Source organism: Amia ocellicauda, chromosome 2 (genome assembly GCF_036373705.1).
Source record: "Amia ocellicauda isolate fAmiCal2 chromosome 2, fAmiCal2.hap1, whole genome shotgun sequence".
Lineage (NCBI taxonomy): Eukaryota > Metazoa > Chordata > Actinopteri > Amiiformes > Amiidae > Amia > Amia ocellicauda.
The window spans coordinates 12,909,285-12,927,496 of NC_089851.1; the positions used below are offsets into that span (position 1 = coordinate 12,909,285).

Below are 18,212 nucleotides of genomic sequence, written 5' to 3' on the forward strand. Positions count from 1 at the left end.
TTATAGTGAACATGGTCTCTCATCAATACTGTGCTTTTTGGAACTAATTCAAAAGTTAAAGATAGGATCAAGCAGGATCAAACTGCACTTCTTATATATGACTTCTTATATTTCTCACAGAATCATCAGTGAACACTAGAAAACGACTGCTCCCAGTTGTATAAATAAGAGACCACAGCTAACATACAGACATACATACATACATACATACATACATACATACATACATACACACATACATACATACATACATACATACATACATACATACATACATACATACATAAATGTCTTGCCGTGTAGACATGCCTTGTAGGTAAAAAGTAAGACTTTCACAAATGCAGATCTGTCTACAGACTGACAGACTTAATGATGTCAGTCAGACTCATTAGTGAAGAACACCAGAGGCAAAAACAAATAAGGCAATTGCCACAGTAAGGGCGAACTGACTTGACCACACAAGCTGAAAAAGAGGGTAATACCGCACATTTGCCACACCCTCCGACAGCTCGGGTGCAGCTGATTTAACATCTGGAATGTGAAACAAGCTTATTTGTAAAGAGTTCCTGTCCCCTTGTGTTTTTTTGTTGACAAGATATTTAAAAGCATGGGAAGGCAGAACTGTAGATGTTTATTACATTCGTGGTTTTCTCTGCAATCCACATTTGGTTCTGCATACTTTAAGAATAGGATTGGCCTCAGTGTGCAGTCTTCTCAGAGAACCTTCTGGAACCACACATGAGAACAGGCAAGCAGGGAGAGATCAAAAGATATACCATGTGGCTTAAATGCTGGCAGCAGGAGGAGTTTAGGCTTGTGGAGTATTGGGCTTATATTTTGGCACAGATGGGTTCTGAACAAATCTGAAACTGGTGCATTAATCAATTGTAAAGTATAAGGAATATTAGGAAACATATATGTGGCACAATGCTCAAGGAATCAAACATTAAACAATATTAATAAAAAATAAAAAAACATAATCATTGTATTGCAAAAAATGCAGTTTTACACAGATTTGGGGAAACAGTGTAATTACAGTGATTACCACTCTGAAGTATTTTAATACTTAAATACCACAAGAATCAAACACAACTTAAATTAGCATGAACATTTTGTTGGTATTACAGAAGGTAATTGAATTCAGAAATGACCACGAGTATTAAATCAATTGTTATTAGCTATTTGGAATATGCTGGGGATCATTTTAAAAGTTAATAATATAGGATGACTTTCAAAGTTTACTTCTGCAGTGCCTAATTATATGCACTTGTTTCTTCCCTACATTTGTACCATCAAACATTTAAATTCAATTAAAAAAAAAAATTGCAGAATGTATTTTGAAATGACAAGTATAAAAGCCTTGTTTTGGTATAAACAGAATTCTAAGCAAAAGTTATGAATCGGTAAATTTGAGATTGTAAGATTCTACTTTTTATTTCTAACAAGAATCTTTCATAAACGTAAGATAATAAGAGGGGGTATTATGGACATACATTTATCAATCTGTTTACTGTAACAACTTCCTCACAATTAGGAACAGGCAAGTGAACCCTGATTTATTTTTCACTCCTGTTTGCATTGGCTCAGTGAGGAAGGGAAGGAAAAGCCACATTGCTTCACATATGCCAAAAACCAGACACCTTAAACTAATAATATTTTATTTTTTCTTGATTTTAATAGAAAATCTACATTTTACCAAAGTTTAATGAAAAATAAAACTCTTGAATAATGTATGGCGCTCTGTCCCTCATATCAAAATAAAACCCCATGAAACAGACATTAATAACAGCAATATATAAACTCAATGCAGGACACAAATAATTGGAAAATGCTTTCCTTTAAAGTTAATATAAAGCCTATCTTCCAATATTTAACTGAAAACACTATCGAATGCTTTATCTAATTCTGGTTTAAAATCTACCGGTTTACATTTAGTGCTCTGTAATTGAAAGACATGGTGTTCGCCTTATCTACCAAACCGTTAAGCAGGTGCCCATAAGTAACGTTTATGACGTTGTCTGAGAAACAAAACACTTCAGGCACTTTGCTTTTAATCTTCTACAATGGTTTATTCATGAGGTCAAAACACATCAACAAGTGTTTCAGGACATTGCAGGTACCAATTACACTTGAATTGTTTGTACAGCAAATAAAAGTAAAGGCTGGCATGCAGCCCTCAGCAGCTAAAAGTACCACCGTAACTGGGCTGGGGAGGGCAGCAGCATCACCAGGGCCAAGAACAACACATCAAACAGTACAACAATTCATGCCTTCAAAAACACTTGCCATAAAACCACTACCTATCACATTCTCTTCTGTGTTTTAACTACTTGGATTAAGACAATAATTTAATAAGAGCATTAGAAATTAATTCAGTGTAGTTAAATACATTTATATGGGCAATTAGCATATTAAGTGGTGACACAGGTTTAGAAGTTTTGCGTTTTGTGTTCTGACATGCGAACTGAGGTCATTAAATGGTCTTCTCCTGATTTCAGTAACGTCATCATGGAGTGACTGACCTTACTGTAGAATGAGAGGCAGCCCACAGTTTGAGTATGTTGGGGTATAGAAATAAATAAAGGCCCAGCAAACTATGTGCATAACCAGCCAACATCTTCTGCACAACAGTATCTGAATTGAAGCAGGGAAAAAACAACACAAAAACACAGCTAAGGTAGAGAGATACCAGTGTACGTTTCTCCATGTCCTATGGTTGGATCAGAATAGACTGTTGGACAGACTGCAGTGCAATGATAGGGAGTTATAACAGAAATATGGTACAGGCCAAAAAAACACTATTAACAACAGAAACTGTTAGAATCATTCACTTGGGGTGCAACATTTTATAAGTTCTTAGCACTCCCAGTGCCTTGCATCTTTTACATGCTGAGGGAATTAGGTACAAATGATCCAGTCTCCATTGAGACTCCTTACACTATGGTCTGTGGGATTTCTTCTAATAAGGGACGACCACATCACACATTTCTACATGTTTTGTCTATATAAATGCACTACGACTTATCAGTGCAAAGCTCTTCTTGATTACACTGTAGATTGACATGATCAGTTCTAGTGAAGGGAATGAAAAATATAGAACGTTCTCAGATTTTCTCATATAAAAACTGATGCAACAATCCAATGGGTGGTTCATAAATTATTTTAACAGTTATCCCAGATTTAATAGCAGGAAAGCATTATGTATATTTTCCATTATAAACCTACAATAAATAAATAAATACATACATACATACATACATACATACATACATACATACATAATAATGCAAATCTGAACAATATTTTTTTTTTTTTTTTTTTTAATTACAACTCATTAAACTAAACAATATACAGCCTGCTTGGAACCTTAAGTGATTGGAAACAAGCCAGGCAATCCCAAAAAACTTGAAATGTTAATGAAATAAAACATTTGAAATGCAGTGAAAAGCAAATTCATGATTTAAAACTGGTGTTTTATATATATACAGAATTTATTTAAGAAGCAGATCTGAAACATTTAAAATAATTTTAAGTGTTTCAATTTTCTGACTTTTCAGCTCCAGAGTCCAGAGACTCATACTTCATTGTAACATAACTGTAACCATGTGTAGAAGAGCATTCTAGGGAATACTAGAAAAGTGTTTATATTAGCATGATCTTTCTTTGTGCTTTGTGTGAAATTATAAATATGTATAAAGTAATGTTTTTTGTTGTCCTTGTGTTGCAACAGAATCATGTTCAAAAATCTGTATTTTCTTAGTTTTATGTAGAATAAGCAATAGTGCTTCAGAACAAAAGGGGAAAACTGTTGGAGGAAATCAGTATAAAAATGATATGCTGTCTACACACACATTTCTGACAAATAATCTGTTCTTCTCATCATGAGAAAGGAAATTAATGCAAGTATTGTTTTTATTACATACGTGTACTAGATCATCAAATAATAGAGTGAAAGCATTACAATTAAAAATGCTTTAAGTTTAATAAAATATATGAAAATATTTTATGAGAACAAGTTTCCTTCAATACTGGAAAAATGTCAATTTCTGTGACATATATTCCCTAATGTGGAAACACTTAATAGTAAATGAGTCTCTTCTGGGAACATTTATACAAATAAACAAACAAATAAATAAAGAAATATAAGAAACCCAGATATTGTGCAAAGAGAAAGATACAAGTGATTAGAGAGAGCTCATAATTTTAATGCTATTTCTCTTCCTTGATGCTACAATGCAGCAACATTTCAGATTTGTTTTAAACTACAGTGATTAGCCAGTTGATTACAATTTTGCTATAATTAGATATGCACATTTTAACAAATGAAAACTAATCACTTGACTGTATTTAACATGAAGGAGAAAAGTATAAAGAAAAGAACAATATGCAGTGATTATGTTTCAATCTTCAATGACAGAGATTTACACAGCTTTAGGGATAGATCAAAACAAAACATTGACCAACGCGTGAATTGCAAATGATTAAGTTGTATCATGTGTTGATTTATAAATAGCAGACAATAAAATCGTAGAAAACAATACATTAAACCATGTAACCAAATAAAATAAAATCTTTAGTTTACTATAGGAAAGTAACAGTTCATGTTGGAATGATTACCCACACTCCCAGTAATAAAATAATGCATTACAGAATAACTGGACCCAGAGTTTTGCAAAACTGATATTAAATTATAAATGCTGGAAAGAGTGAGTAAGTATTAGATGATTTTCCAAGGGAAATATTTTCATTGTTAGACACCTTCAGCTTCCTGCCTCATAGTTTGAATTACAAAACAAATGAAATTATGAAAAACTCAAATCGTAGAAATAAACTGCTTCCACTGTAATTGATTTAAAGATAACCTAAAAGTCTATGAAAATTATCCACAACTTTGAGTTGTTAATTCCTGTTTAAAACATGCCTTCTTCATTGATAACTGTTCCATGATTAGATTCACTTGAATATTAATATTGGATTGGGCTATCACTCATGTTATGCTTTACACAATTAAATGTTGAGGTAATTCAGGAGGATTTACCAATACATAACACTGTTATAACATACTGTTGAAAAGATTGTGTGTAATAAAATTATATTACATTTTTCTGTTGAATAAATGTGATTGTAGTTTATTATTTTGTTTCCCATGTAAGGTAGTACATGTATATATCTAATCAAAAAAAGTCACAAAAATGTTTAATTATTAATAATTATAGGTTTGGGAAGTAAAGCATCAACATATGAATTAGGATAGAGAAAAACAGCATTTTTTATATTTATTTAAACATGCTATCTGCAATGTTCAATAAAACATTAAATGACTTTACTGTACAATGCAGTAAACAGTAAAACAGCAGTGACGAAATGTATATCCATGGTAAATATTTAACTAAACTACAAAAAACATCAATCAAACACACCATATTTCATTCTTCTACTTCTACAAGAGTTGAAATGAAGTTGGGGGATGCGTCATGATTTCCAAAGAAACCATTAAAATCAGCAAACGTTCTATAATTATTCTAAAAGTATGTTCCTGTATTGGACATTCTGTTAGGATATAATCAATTACACTAAAATCAATTGCACAATTATACTTTAAAGTTACCATGGTGGCACATAAGATAAAGAAAGCAAACTAAAAAAAAAACGTTGCCGAGACACGCCCCTCCCTGCAGCTTATTTTGACAGTACAGTTATTATTGCAGTGCGCTACTAATCCATGATTAGAGTGAATAATTAATGGAAACAGGTTGACAGTTTGGTAACACGCTGTTATTCTCATTGATGGTATAGTGCGAGGTAATATAAATTTACAACTTGCTTGCTGGCGTCTCCCAGGAGCCTCCACCAGCACCCGTGCTATCTATAGACAAAGGCTCACTGGGCAGGGTGAACTAAATTATAGGTGTATCTTTGAAATGCCCTGAAGAGAAGAGGAAATCGGGCTGGAATGTGTCATAATCCTGGAGGTGTTGAAAATGGGAATTTGAAAGACAAAGGATTCAAAACCAGCAAATATTGTAACAATAAGCCCTTTGAAAGGATAGCGTGCCACATCTACTGACAAGTGCAGCAATGTAATATTGTATCTAGGGCTCTTTTATTTTATTTTGTGCTCCTGCTGAATTTAAATGGTTCTCTAACCCTCCAAACAGGCGAACAAACAATGCAGAATGAATGAAAAATTAGAAACATTATATAGTGAAAATTAAACATAGGTTTATAAATTTTTAAAAAAACATTGCTCTCCTGAATAAGCGCATATAATCCTTAAATTTTAAATCAAAACATTAAATTGTAATATGTCTCCAGCAAGTATTATTATAGTGGTTTTACTTCACTCATTGGAGCAACTATATATGCTGAATTAACTCCATCAATAAGTCAAATCAGGATTTTAATTGGTCCACTGTGTTTTGTATAAGTAACCTGAAGTTTTATGGTTTTCCTTCTTGTCCTTAAAGTCTCCTTTATATTGGCTCCAATAAGTAGCATATTAACATGTAACTTTTTTTCTACCTGTCAACATTTTTATTTTTTCACAGCTCAGGTGTGATAAACAATGAAACCTGCCACTCATGATTGTCTCTAGAAGATGAATGTAGGTGAAATATATCACTCAGCATGCTACATGAAGCTTTCCACCAAACGGGCATTTATCTGTGTCATTAAGATCTTAGAGGGAAGAATACCTGTTCTGCAGGGTTTAAGACATCAGAGAAAGGTGCCAAGGTAACCACAATCAACATTACAGAAAAATATGTGTTTTGGCACTGCTAAAGAAATGGCCTAGGGTTGTAGAATTTGGCTTAATCAAACTCAAATTTGCACACATTCATACAAATACCAATGCTTAAGGGGAAAGAAACCATGGCCAAATCCTGAAAGTGCCTCCTTAGCATCAGAATACTGTAGACCAGGAGACGTGCAATATGCACAGTGCACAGGTCATGGAAATCTATTTACCAAACAAAGTACACTAATAGTTGAATACATTTGTATTGTACTAGGCAGTTTCCAATGCACCCTTAAACTGTATGTGCAAAATTTGTCTTGAATTATGGAAGTGCTTTGTAAAGAAAAAGTTGGGGTTTGTGTCATATACTTGATAAACTATGCTCTTACATTTCTGCATAACATAGAAAAACTATGCCAATCTATGTCTGCCAATCAATATTCCATCTGATATAACTACATAAATCACCATATATATGCAGCACAACTTAACAGTTTAAAATGGTCTTATAGATACAGGTTTGGTGCATTCACAGAGAACATAGTTTCAGTTTCTAGGACCTTCTGCAAGAGCTGGAATGTTTAGGAGCTGCAAGCAATTCCATCACATTCAAAGGGTTCTTTAATACTCTACTTTGGGTTAACACTAGCCAATAAATATGAAGCGCACATTTGTTCTTGTTAACTTCATCTTGTTTCATTATTTCATTCTTGCCAAACATGAATATTTTCATTAAGAAAAAAAATCTAACTGGACGCTTTAAAAACTACATAAAATCTAAAAATCAATAAACCTAGGGGATTTCAATAGACCTTTTTTGTATCAGCTTGTTAGTTTAATTTGGATGTTGTCAACACCAGCACGTTTAAAGGATGAATGTTGGACACAATATAGTGTCTTATTAAGTCCCTTCTCAGTTTTATGTTAAAAAATTATTTTAATTAGAGTTCTCCAAGTTTTTCAGCTCCAAAATATTTAAAATTAAAATATTACATTTTTCTTTTAGTTTTCCAACAGTTTCTTTTCATGCAATTCCTAATGTGTGTAACCTGTGCAGTAGTACAGTTAGAACATTGCAGTCTTGTATAATGCCGTAGAACACTGATCTTCCTAGTGTAAACCCACACACAGCGTATGTAATATGGTTGAACTGAATTATCCTTTTTCTTCAGTAACAAAGATGGATCTCAAAATATGAATCACCTTTTTTCCTTTTTGTATACAAATTTGAGTTTGAGTTTCAGATATCAGGAATAATGTATTTCTCAGGTTTTCTGACCTTTAACCCCAATCATATTCAAATTCCCTTATCTCATGAATTTGGATGCACACTCCATTCCAAAAAGGAACTGGTGACTATCCTGCCTGAAACATTCAGGAAGGAGTCATCGGCCTTGTTTACAACTTAGCTAAAGTGAGAGAATTATATTCCTCACCTTTCTTAACTATTTTTTTGCTAAATCCTTTGTAGACATTTTCAAGTCATCTTGAAATGAAAACATTTTAAACTTCTTTTGAGTGTTTTGAAGTCATTTCACATTTCATGTGATTTGCTTTAAGATTCACAGATTTAAATTTAGATAGATAAGACTAAGATAGATAAGAGATTAGATAGATTCTTTGTGTGCCAATTCCATCTGTTAATATATGAGTGGAAAGAAGCATATTTTATTTAAAAAAATATAGCAAGAGAACAAAACCTTATTTGTTCACAGCAGCCTTTTCTTTGTAAAACAATTTGATGACAACAATTTAAATATTTAATTAATAGAGATATGTTATTTATAATGGAGAAATGTTGCTAATGGCATATGAAGGAAGTATCTCTGCAGTGGCTAAACATTTGGGAATATTTTGAACATGATTGTTAAAACAGACCAAGACCAAAGTACTGCTTAGCCTAAATTATTTATCTCTGGTTATTATATTTGCAATAATATAACATATCTGGTGTGTTATTGCTGTGTGCCTTTTAAAGGCAGGAGAACACCATATTCTTGCAAAAGGATCTCCCTTAATATAGTAAAGTTATATAGAAATGGCCTTAGGCTCAAATCTTTCAAACTATTCCACAACAACCCTTCAGATGGTCTTTTTTGTTATTGCCAATTTTAAACATATAAAAACTGTTTTTAAAAAGCTGAGAGACTTTTTCCTCAGTAAAGAAAAAGAGTTGTACCACCTTGACATTCCTGTTACAGCACTCAGACGATGTAGTTATTAATTTAACATGCATTCACATGTCTGAAAAGCACTTTATAAAAGTAAATTATGTTGCTTTGTGAATTTTTTTTACATGAAATGCATATCATGCTAAGGAAGCCTTAACATGGCTTATGATGTGACCTTAATTTGGAGAGTATATACAATAAAGCCCTTGTAAAAGACTTCGTGAAACTTCACATTGCCCAGCATCCATTACAAATCTGTTTGCAGTACTGTGATTTAGATAGGCTACCCTATAATGTCTGGTATGCTATGAAAAGCAGACAACAAACAGCCCAATAGTACAGAAGAATATATTTGAAAAGTGGAAACACGTTCTTGTTCACCATCATTGTGAAATACCATTTAAAAATGTATCCTCTAAACAAACAATTACTGTAAAGGAGCAGGCTGATGAAACGGTCTTGGTGGCTGTAATATGATACCTGACATAAAAAAAGAAATGAGAAGCAACAGAATTCTGCTGTGAAACATAAGTGAAAAACATGTCTGCCTATCAGTCTGGTGATATACTTGTTTCATACAAATAAGGTGACCTTGATGTTTTCATCAGTGTTACTGAAGAAAGAGAAGGTACATATTAATGTAATCTATTAATAATGGAGCATATACTATTCATATGAAATGTTAATAATCTGCCGTAATAATGGCATACAGGTAAATTCCATCCAATATTGATTGGCAATCATACAGAAATAGTCCTCACTTCCTACAATCAAGACTTCAGGAGTGCTTAAATACTTACTTGGTGTACTACAATTTCGGAGCAGAAAGAGCAGTTCAAATCTGTACATTCAGAAGTAAATTCACACAATAGATCTGTACCAAACTCCTCCTTTCTGCAGATCTGTTTCTAGAGGTGCTTTAGGTCTTTAGAATCCCACTTTGCTCTTTATCGAAGAGACAATAAATAAGTCTTTACCCTTAACACAGTGTGTAATGTCAAACTGCTAAGGCGGTCTTTACTGTAAAAAAACAGTTACATATCTATTGATGGAAATTACAACGCACAACCACTGGTTTTGTTTCAAAGAAGGCATTCATGATCTATTAGACAAATATCATGCTTACAGATTGCCTGCAGCCTTGTATTTTAGGTAAACCTTTCTGAAATAATGTTGCAATATTTTCTTCTATTTTGTGTATGAAGGTGAAGCCTGTAATTCCCTTCGATAGCACTCTAAACATCATATTGAAATCCGTTCTTAATAACTCTATATTAATACATTTTTAAGCCATGTAAATGTTTAGGTAGACATTTTTCTTACCTCTCAAAGCCGATTTGACGTATAGATTTCTCCCAAGACGAACCTGTGGAATAGAGAAGAAACATAAATGACTAATTTACCTAAAGTACCTAAAGCTGCTATATGAAACTGTGGGATGTGTAGAAGTGTTTTAAAGGCAGCATATTTTCTGACAGGACTTTGCTCATTTTGCATAGCCATGTTGCATTTCTATGAACCAGAACATTAGTTGCCACAGCTTCTTCTACCATTTCCAAAAGTGTGCAAGAGCTATGAAACCCTATGAATTTATGTTTTACATTTATATTTCAGTGGTAAATTCTCTGCTTTACACAGCTTTGAAATTTCCTCCTGCTGTGTTTATATACATATACATTTTTCATTATGAAAAAAGCCTTTAGAAGACAAACAATACTTCGGAAAGGCAAGGCATACAGAATATGAATTCACTTTAAAAGACTTTCTAAAAGACTAACATAACAAAATCTATATCTTCAAAGGTTTAATCCTCTTCCTATGGCAGATTTAAAGCCCCAGGAAGAACCACAATGCACCAGAAATGTAGAAGGAACATCAAAAATAACCAAAAGTCTAATGTAAATATAATTTAATAACCAAGAATACAAAATGGTTTGGCAAGCAATTGTATAGTGCCAAGTCTCCCTCCAGCCATTTAATTTCCTCACTTCTATTTTAATCCAGGGGAAACAGTACAAAACAGAAACAACAGACTTCTTCAAACGTGGTTACTATTGACTCTTTAGATCCAGAACAAGTAGCAACAACTGATTTTAAATTAAGAAGACCCAATGATTTGGCTGAATTAAACCCTTTTTCTTTATTGTTTGACCTTGTAATTTCCTCTGACATACATCTGATGTGAGGTGTGCACTTAAAAATAAAGTTTGCTGTCAAACTAGAAATATATCTAGTTGCTTGCAAAAGTTGAAAATGTTCCTGAACTACTTTTGATGTTTACAAGGACACTTCCAGGTATTATATTCCTTTACAGGAAATTGTATACAGCCAAGCTTAAGTTTGTTTTACTGCCAAAGTAAACTAAATACCAACGTCAATGTTATTTAATCATTAGTAACAAATCAATATGTTCTAGTTCTTTGTCAGTTAATTTGCAGGGCAATTAGATGGCTGTGCACCACACTGACTGTAATGCGGAATTTAGCATCACGACTCAACGCAGCAAAAGTTATTACAATGGTGGGTGGTAGCTGGAACACTTACAAATCTTACTGTCCTTTAGTCTTTCAATGTCTGTTCTTTTCGCTCACTTAAGTTTAACGACACTGAAGAAAGGAAATTATAGTTTTCATATCAAGGCCCGGACCAAATCAATACCTTGCCATACCCGCAAATTACAAATTACAAACTTGTACCCTATGATTTAATTCATTGTCAGAAACCACTTTCTTCTACTTATATATTTAAATGTGACAGGATACAGGTTTGTACTTTGCAATTTGAGGGTAGGTCAAAGTTTTGATTTGGCCTAGACCTCACTCTTTTACAATTTCCCTCCAGGAACTGTGAGCTTCATATTGAACTTTATATTTATATGACAGGAAAAAACACATCAAAATGTTAAAAAGATTAATTTACGATGATCAGGGCCAGGGTTTCCCATAAAGCTATAACAGGTTATGTTATGTTATTTGATTCGTTTTTCAGCACATAATTAAACTAAAGATCATCTAATGAAAGAAACACAAGGAGCACTTGGTTGTGTAGCTCATTTATATGCAATTATAATACAATTTCAGATTCAATAGTTTTCAGAACTAATGCTCAATCTTTGTGTTCTTCCATCCATGCCAATGTCTCTAAGTGCAGATTTTGTTTCATAAATCTTAATTTCAATTTTAATAATTCAGATGAGTGTGTTCATAAAAGTCATACAAGAGTCCAAAAATTCTTCTTTAACACAGAGAAAACCAAACCTATCATATATTGTCTCCTGAGCTGCTTCTCTGGTATCAACTCTCAAGGACTTTCCTGCAGTTGGGCACAGTTACCAGAATTGCTCCTTATATATCTATCGGGCAGAACTGCAAGAATTTAACCCAGTGAAGTTAACTGATTTATATCACTCTCCAGCAAAGTGTCAGTCAGTCAACTAATAGAAACATAGTACTTTTCAAAATAAAATTAAAAGAGAACAAATTAGGAATCTTTTACAAATGAATTAGCTGCTGCATATGTTATATTGAGGCTTAATTAACATTGATTGAGGCTTAATACATGAAGCTTCGAGTTTCTCTTACATTATTTATCTTTGAAGTTGTACAGTACTGTGCAAAAGGTTTAGGCAGGTGTGAAAAAATGCTGTAAAGTAAGAATGCTTTCAAAAATAGACATGTTAATAGATTGTATTTATCAATTAACAAAATGCAAAGTGAGTGAACAGAAGAAAAATCTACATCAAATCAATATTTGGTGTGATCACCCTTTGCCTTCAAAACAGCATCAATTCTTCTAGGTTCACTTGCACACAGTTTTTGAAGGCACTCGGCAGGTAGGTTGGCCCAAACATCTTGGAGAACTAACCACAGTTCTTCTTTGGATTTAGGCAGCCTCAGTTGCTTCTCTCTAATCCCAGACAGACTCCATGATGTTGAGATCAGGGCTCTGTGGGGGCCATACCATCACTTACAGGACTGCTTGTTCTTCTTTACGCTGAAGATAGTTCTTAATGACTTTCGCTGTATGTCTGCGGTCGTTGTCATTCTGCAGAATTTGGGGCCAATCAGATTCCTCCCTGATGGTATTGCATGATAGATACACTCACCTAAAGGATTATTAGGAACACCTGTTCAATTTCTCATTAATGCAATTATCTAACCAACCAATCACATGGCAGTTGCTTCAATGCATTTAGGGGTGTGGTCCTGGTCAAGACAATCTCCTGAACTCCAAACTGAATGTCTGAATGGGAAAGAAAGGTGATTTAAGCAATTTTGAGCGTGGCATGGTTGTTGGTGCCAGACGGGCCGGTCTGAGTATTTCACAATCTGCTCAGTTACTGGGATTTTCACGCACAACCATTTCTAGGGTTTACAAAGAATGGTGTGAAAAGGGAAAAACATCCAGTATGCGGCAGTCCTGTGGGCGAAAATGCCTTGTTGATGCTAGAGGTCAGAGGAGAATGGGCCGACTGATTCAAGCTGATAGAAGAGCAACTTTGACTGAAATAACCACTCGTTACAACCGAGGTATGCAGCAAAGCATTTGTGAAGCCACAACACGTACAACCTTGAGGCGGATGGGCTACAACAGCAGAAGACCCCACTGGGTACCACTCATCTCCACTACAAATAGGAAAAAGAGGCTACAATTTGCACAAGCTCACCAAAATTGGACAGTTGAAGACTGGAAAAATGTTGCCTGGTCTGATGAGTCTCGATTTCTGTTGAGACATTCAGATGGTAGAGTCAGAATTTGGTGTAAACAGAATGAGAACATGGATCCATCATGCCTTGTTACCACTGTGCAGGCTGGTGGTGGTGGTGTAATGGTGTGGGGGATGTTTTTTTGGCACACTTTAGGCCCCTTAGTGCCAATTGGGCATCGTTTAAATGCCACGGCCTACCTGAGCATTGTTTCTGACCATGTCCATCCCTTTATGACCACCATGTACCCATCCTCTGATGGCTACTTCCAGCAGGATAATGCACCATGTCACAAAGGTCGAATCATTTCAAATTGGTTTCTTGAACATGACAATGAGTTCACTGTACTAAACTGGCCCCCACAGTCACCAGATCTCAACCCAATAGAGCATCTTTGGGATGTGGTGGAACGGGAGCTTCATGCCCTGGATGTGCATCCCACAAATCTCCATCAACTGCAAGATGCTATCCTATCAATATGGGCCAACATTTCTAAAGAATGCTTTCAGCACCTTGTTGAATCAATGCCACGTAGAATTAAGGCAGTTCTGAAGGCGAAAGGGGGTCAAACACAGTATTAGTATGGTGTTCCTAATAATCCTTTAGGTGAGTGTAAGTATCTGCCTGTACATCTCAGCATTGAGGAGACCATTAATTCTGACCAAATCCACAACTCCATTTGCAGAAATGCAGCCCCAAACTTGCAAGGATCCTCCACCATGCTTCACTGTTGCCTGCAGACACTCATTCGTGTACCGCTCTCCAGCCCTTCGGCAAACAAACTGCATTCTGCAACAGCCAGATATTTCACATTTTGACTCATCAGTCCAGAGCATCTGCTGCCATTTTTCTGCACCCCAGTTCCTGTGTTTTCGTGCATAGTTGAGTCGCTTGGCCTTGTTGCCATGTCAGGCTTTTTTGGCCACAAGTCTTCCATGAAGTCCACTTCTGACCAGATTTCTCCGGACAGTAGATGGGTGTACCAGGGTCCCATTGTTTTCTGCCAATTCTGAGCTGATGGCACTGCTGAACATCTTCCAATTGTGAAGGGAAGTAAGTATGATGTGTCTTTCATCTGCTGCAGTAAGTTTCCTTGGCCTACCACTGCGTCTATGGTCCTCAATGTTGCCCGTTTCTTTGTGCATCTTCAAAAGAGCTTGGACTGCACATCTGGAAACCCCTGTCTGCCTTGAAATGTCTGCCTGGGAGAGACCTTGCTGATGCAGTATAACTACCTTGTGTCTTGTTGCTGTGCTCAGTCTTGCCATGGTGTAGGACTTTTGTCAGTAAACTGTCTTCAGCAACCTCACCTTGTTAGCTGCGTTTGGCTGTTCCTCACCCAGTTTTATTCCTCCTACACAGCTGTTTCTGTTTCAGTTAATGATTGTGTTTCAACCTACATATTGAATTGATGATCATTAGCACCTGTTTGGTATAATTGTTTAATCATACACCTGACTATATGCCCACAAAATCCCTGACTTTGTGCAAGTGAACCTAGAAGAATTGATGCTGTTTTGAAGGCAAAGGGTGGTCACACCAAATATGGATTTGATGTAGATTTTTCTTCTGTTCACTCACTTTGTATTTAGTTAATTGATAAATATAATATATTAACATGTCTATTTTTGAAGGCATTCTTACTCTACAGCATTTTTTCACACCTGCCTAAAACTTTTGCACAGTAATGTACATATTATTATTATTCTTATTATTATTATTATTATTATTATTATTATTATAATTTCTTGGCAGACGCCCCCTTATCCAGGGCAACTTACAATGTAAGTGAATGTGAATGAATGTGAATTTAAATTCAATGTTTATGCAGTTAAGGCTATTTAATCAAATTATTATATGCATTATAAGCCTCAAATTGGCTGATGAATAATGGTATCAGATTTAGGAGGCAAAAACCAGAAAGAATATAATTGGTATTGTGCTGAAAATGTGTCATTCATTTGTAGGTGAAGAATACTATCAATTTGTCTAATGAGCTTTTACCTCACAAATGTGTTCTAAACATTGCCTCACCGTTTGTTCAGCTTCTAAATAGCAAAAGGAAGTGAAGGAAGTAAAGACTCTTTCTATTAGCTCCAGCAATTCCAGACATCTACAGCGTGAAATCCCCTTTGGTCATTTACTGATCCACTACTCCCTGTATGAGTAAACCAGAGCAGATGCTGTTTTTCAGTGCACCCCCTGCCCCCCCTTTTAATTAACGTCATACTCTGTTCACTTCCTGCAGTAACAATTCTTCAAATGACTCCCATGTGTTCATTAACGAGGCAGCGGAGGAAAGCACAATTTTAATTCAAGGCCATCTTCAAGATTTTACTAAAACATGAAGACAACAAATTGAATGGGTGTGGAGATTTTTGAACTCAAATGTGGTTGGTATGGAGGGGCAGTGGATGATAGCAATACCTGACTGTATTCAAACTTTGTTTTCAATTAATCTAAAACCATAGGCCACATGTGTCATCCAGCATTGTGGAAAAGCTAAGAGTGTTTAAATTACAATATTTTGCCACTGACTCTAAGAAATGCTCCAAAATATATTTGATATATTTGTTATATCTATAATTTATATAACGTTATTTCAGTATTTCATGGTGCAAAGTACCACTTTGAAGTTCTGCTTATACAAATTAATGTTAAGAATGTATTAAGAGACAAAAACTGGAGGTAACTCTTTATTTGTAGAGAAGCAGGTGGCTGATTCATGAGGATTCCAATGGAATTATAGCTTGATTTGACTAGCATAAAATTATACAAATTTCCTTTCATGACAAAAGCTCTCTGAGCCATGTTGTGTAACAGATGAATGACAAAAAACGACTTAGAAAGAAAGTGTAATATCATATGTCATACAAACAAGCTGACACAAAAGCTACCACCGAAGGTTGTAAGCCCTTCATACTGAAGAATATGAAGATGACACCCCCTTTAACAAACTCCCTGCTGTGTACAGTTAAATACATGTAATTAGTTACACATTAACTATTGTAATTTGCTAACCTCTAGTTTTAGATTTAAATATTTAAAAATTAATATATGTGTGGGGGCGGTGGAACCACAGTGCTGGGTTATAGTGCACAGACATTACATTTATTATGTACAGTGTTCATACACAAACAAAAACAACAAACAAAAACTAAATTAACACATAGATTCTGTAAGCCTAAACTGCAAAACACAGGTCCTTAACTATAAATATAACTTTTTATTTTCCTTAGCCACAATGACTATTCCCGCATTCTCCACCACTTGTCTAAACTACACATTAAACAGATCCCTAACTTATCCCTAACTCCACATAAGTAATACACTACAAACACGAGAAGGCACAACTTTCAATCCCAATCATAATCCAAATCGTTGTCAAGTCTGTAATCTATGTTCAGTACCATAATGCAGGCCACTGTCGCTTCTCTCCGAATCACTGTTTTTCTCTCCCCTCCACACACAGGCTCCCCTCCTGCCCCTCCACACCAGGAAGCCAGCATCTTCCTGCATTAAAAAGGCAGGGAGCCATGCATGGGGAAGCAGCAGGTCAGTTGCTTCCCCCCATTAATGTACCTTCCCTGGGGAGGGGCAGCGCATCTGGGAGCACGCTTCCCGTACATACATATATATATATATAATTTTCTTAACAAGACCCACAAATTCAAAAAGGCTTCTCTCCATAAACAAACATATTGGATGTTTACAATAAAATACATTATTTTCTGTCATCTAATCTGTCCTGCTGTAAATTTGGAGACTGTTGCCAAATCTTAGTGAAACTGGTATAAGAGCCAAACAAGAAGGTACACAGCACTACAGGTGTACTTGTTAGATTCTGTGGAATCTGCTGATCAGGAAACATTGTCACAGTCAGTCTAAGAACACATGTTTTTAATTGGCTAAATCTGACCTTTTTTTTCACCTCCAGTGTTGTGACAGCATTGATAAATATGACCAGGTCATGATATAAACACGGACTGCAGCTGTGGGAGCAGACATGTGCACGCAATGTGTTTAGACATTGCGCTGCTTAGTCCGGACAAAAAAAAAGGAAACACACACCAGAAAGACATGGAAATGAATTCAAGAGTCCTTGAAACAATAAACACAAGTGACCTTAAGAGGAGCAAAAAACTAAAAGTACTGATAGGAATAAAAAAGCAGACAGCTACAGACGTGCTCAAATTTGTTGGTACACTTACAGCTCATTGATATAATGCTTCATTCCTCCTGAAAAGTGATGAAATTAAAAGCTATTGCATCATGTATACTTGCATGCCTTTGGTATGTCATAGAATAAACCAAAGAAGCTGTGAAAAGAGAATTATTGCTCATTCTACAAAGATATTCTAAAATGGCCAGGACACTTTTGTTGGTACCCCTTGGAAAATATAATAAATAATTGAATTATAGTGATATTCCAAACTAATTAGTTTCTTTAATTAGTATCACACATGTCTCCAATCTTGTAATCAGTCATTCAGCCTATTTAAATGGAGGAAAGTAGTCACTGTGCTGTTTGGTATCATTGTGTGCGTCACACTGAACATGGACCAGAGAAAGCAGAGGAGAGAGTTGTCTGAGGAG

General features: G+C 35.2%; 1 protein-coding gene across 2 annotated transcripts in view; it reads right to left on the reverse strand.

Moving 5' to 3' along the window:
- piezo2b (piezo-type mechanosensitive ion channel component 2b) overlaps positions 1 to 18,212 on the reverse strand; it is a 164,914-nt gene that overhangs the window by 83,282 nt on the left and 63,420 nt on the right. For both annotated transcript variants that reach the window (XM_066719130.1, XM_066719121.1), the window contains exon 4: positions 10,234 to 10,276. In XM_066719130.1, the coding sequence (XP_066575227.1) occupies positions 10,234 to 10,276 (43 nt within the window). The remainder of the gene's footprint in view (positions 1 to 10,233; positions 10,277 to 18,212) is intronic.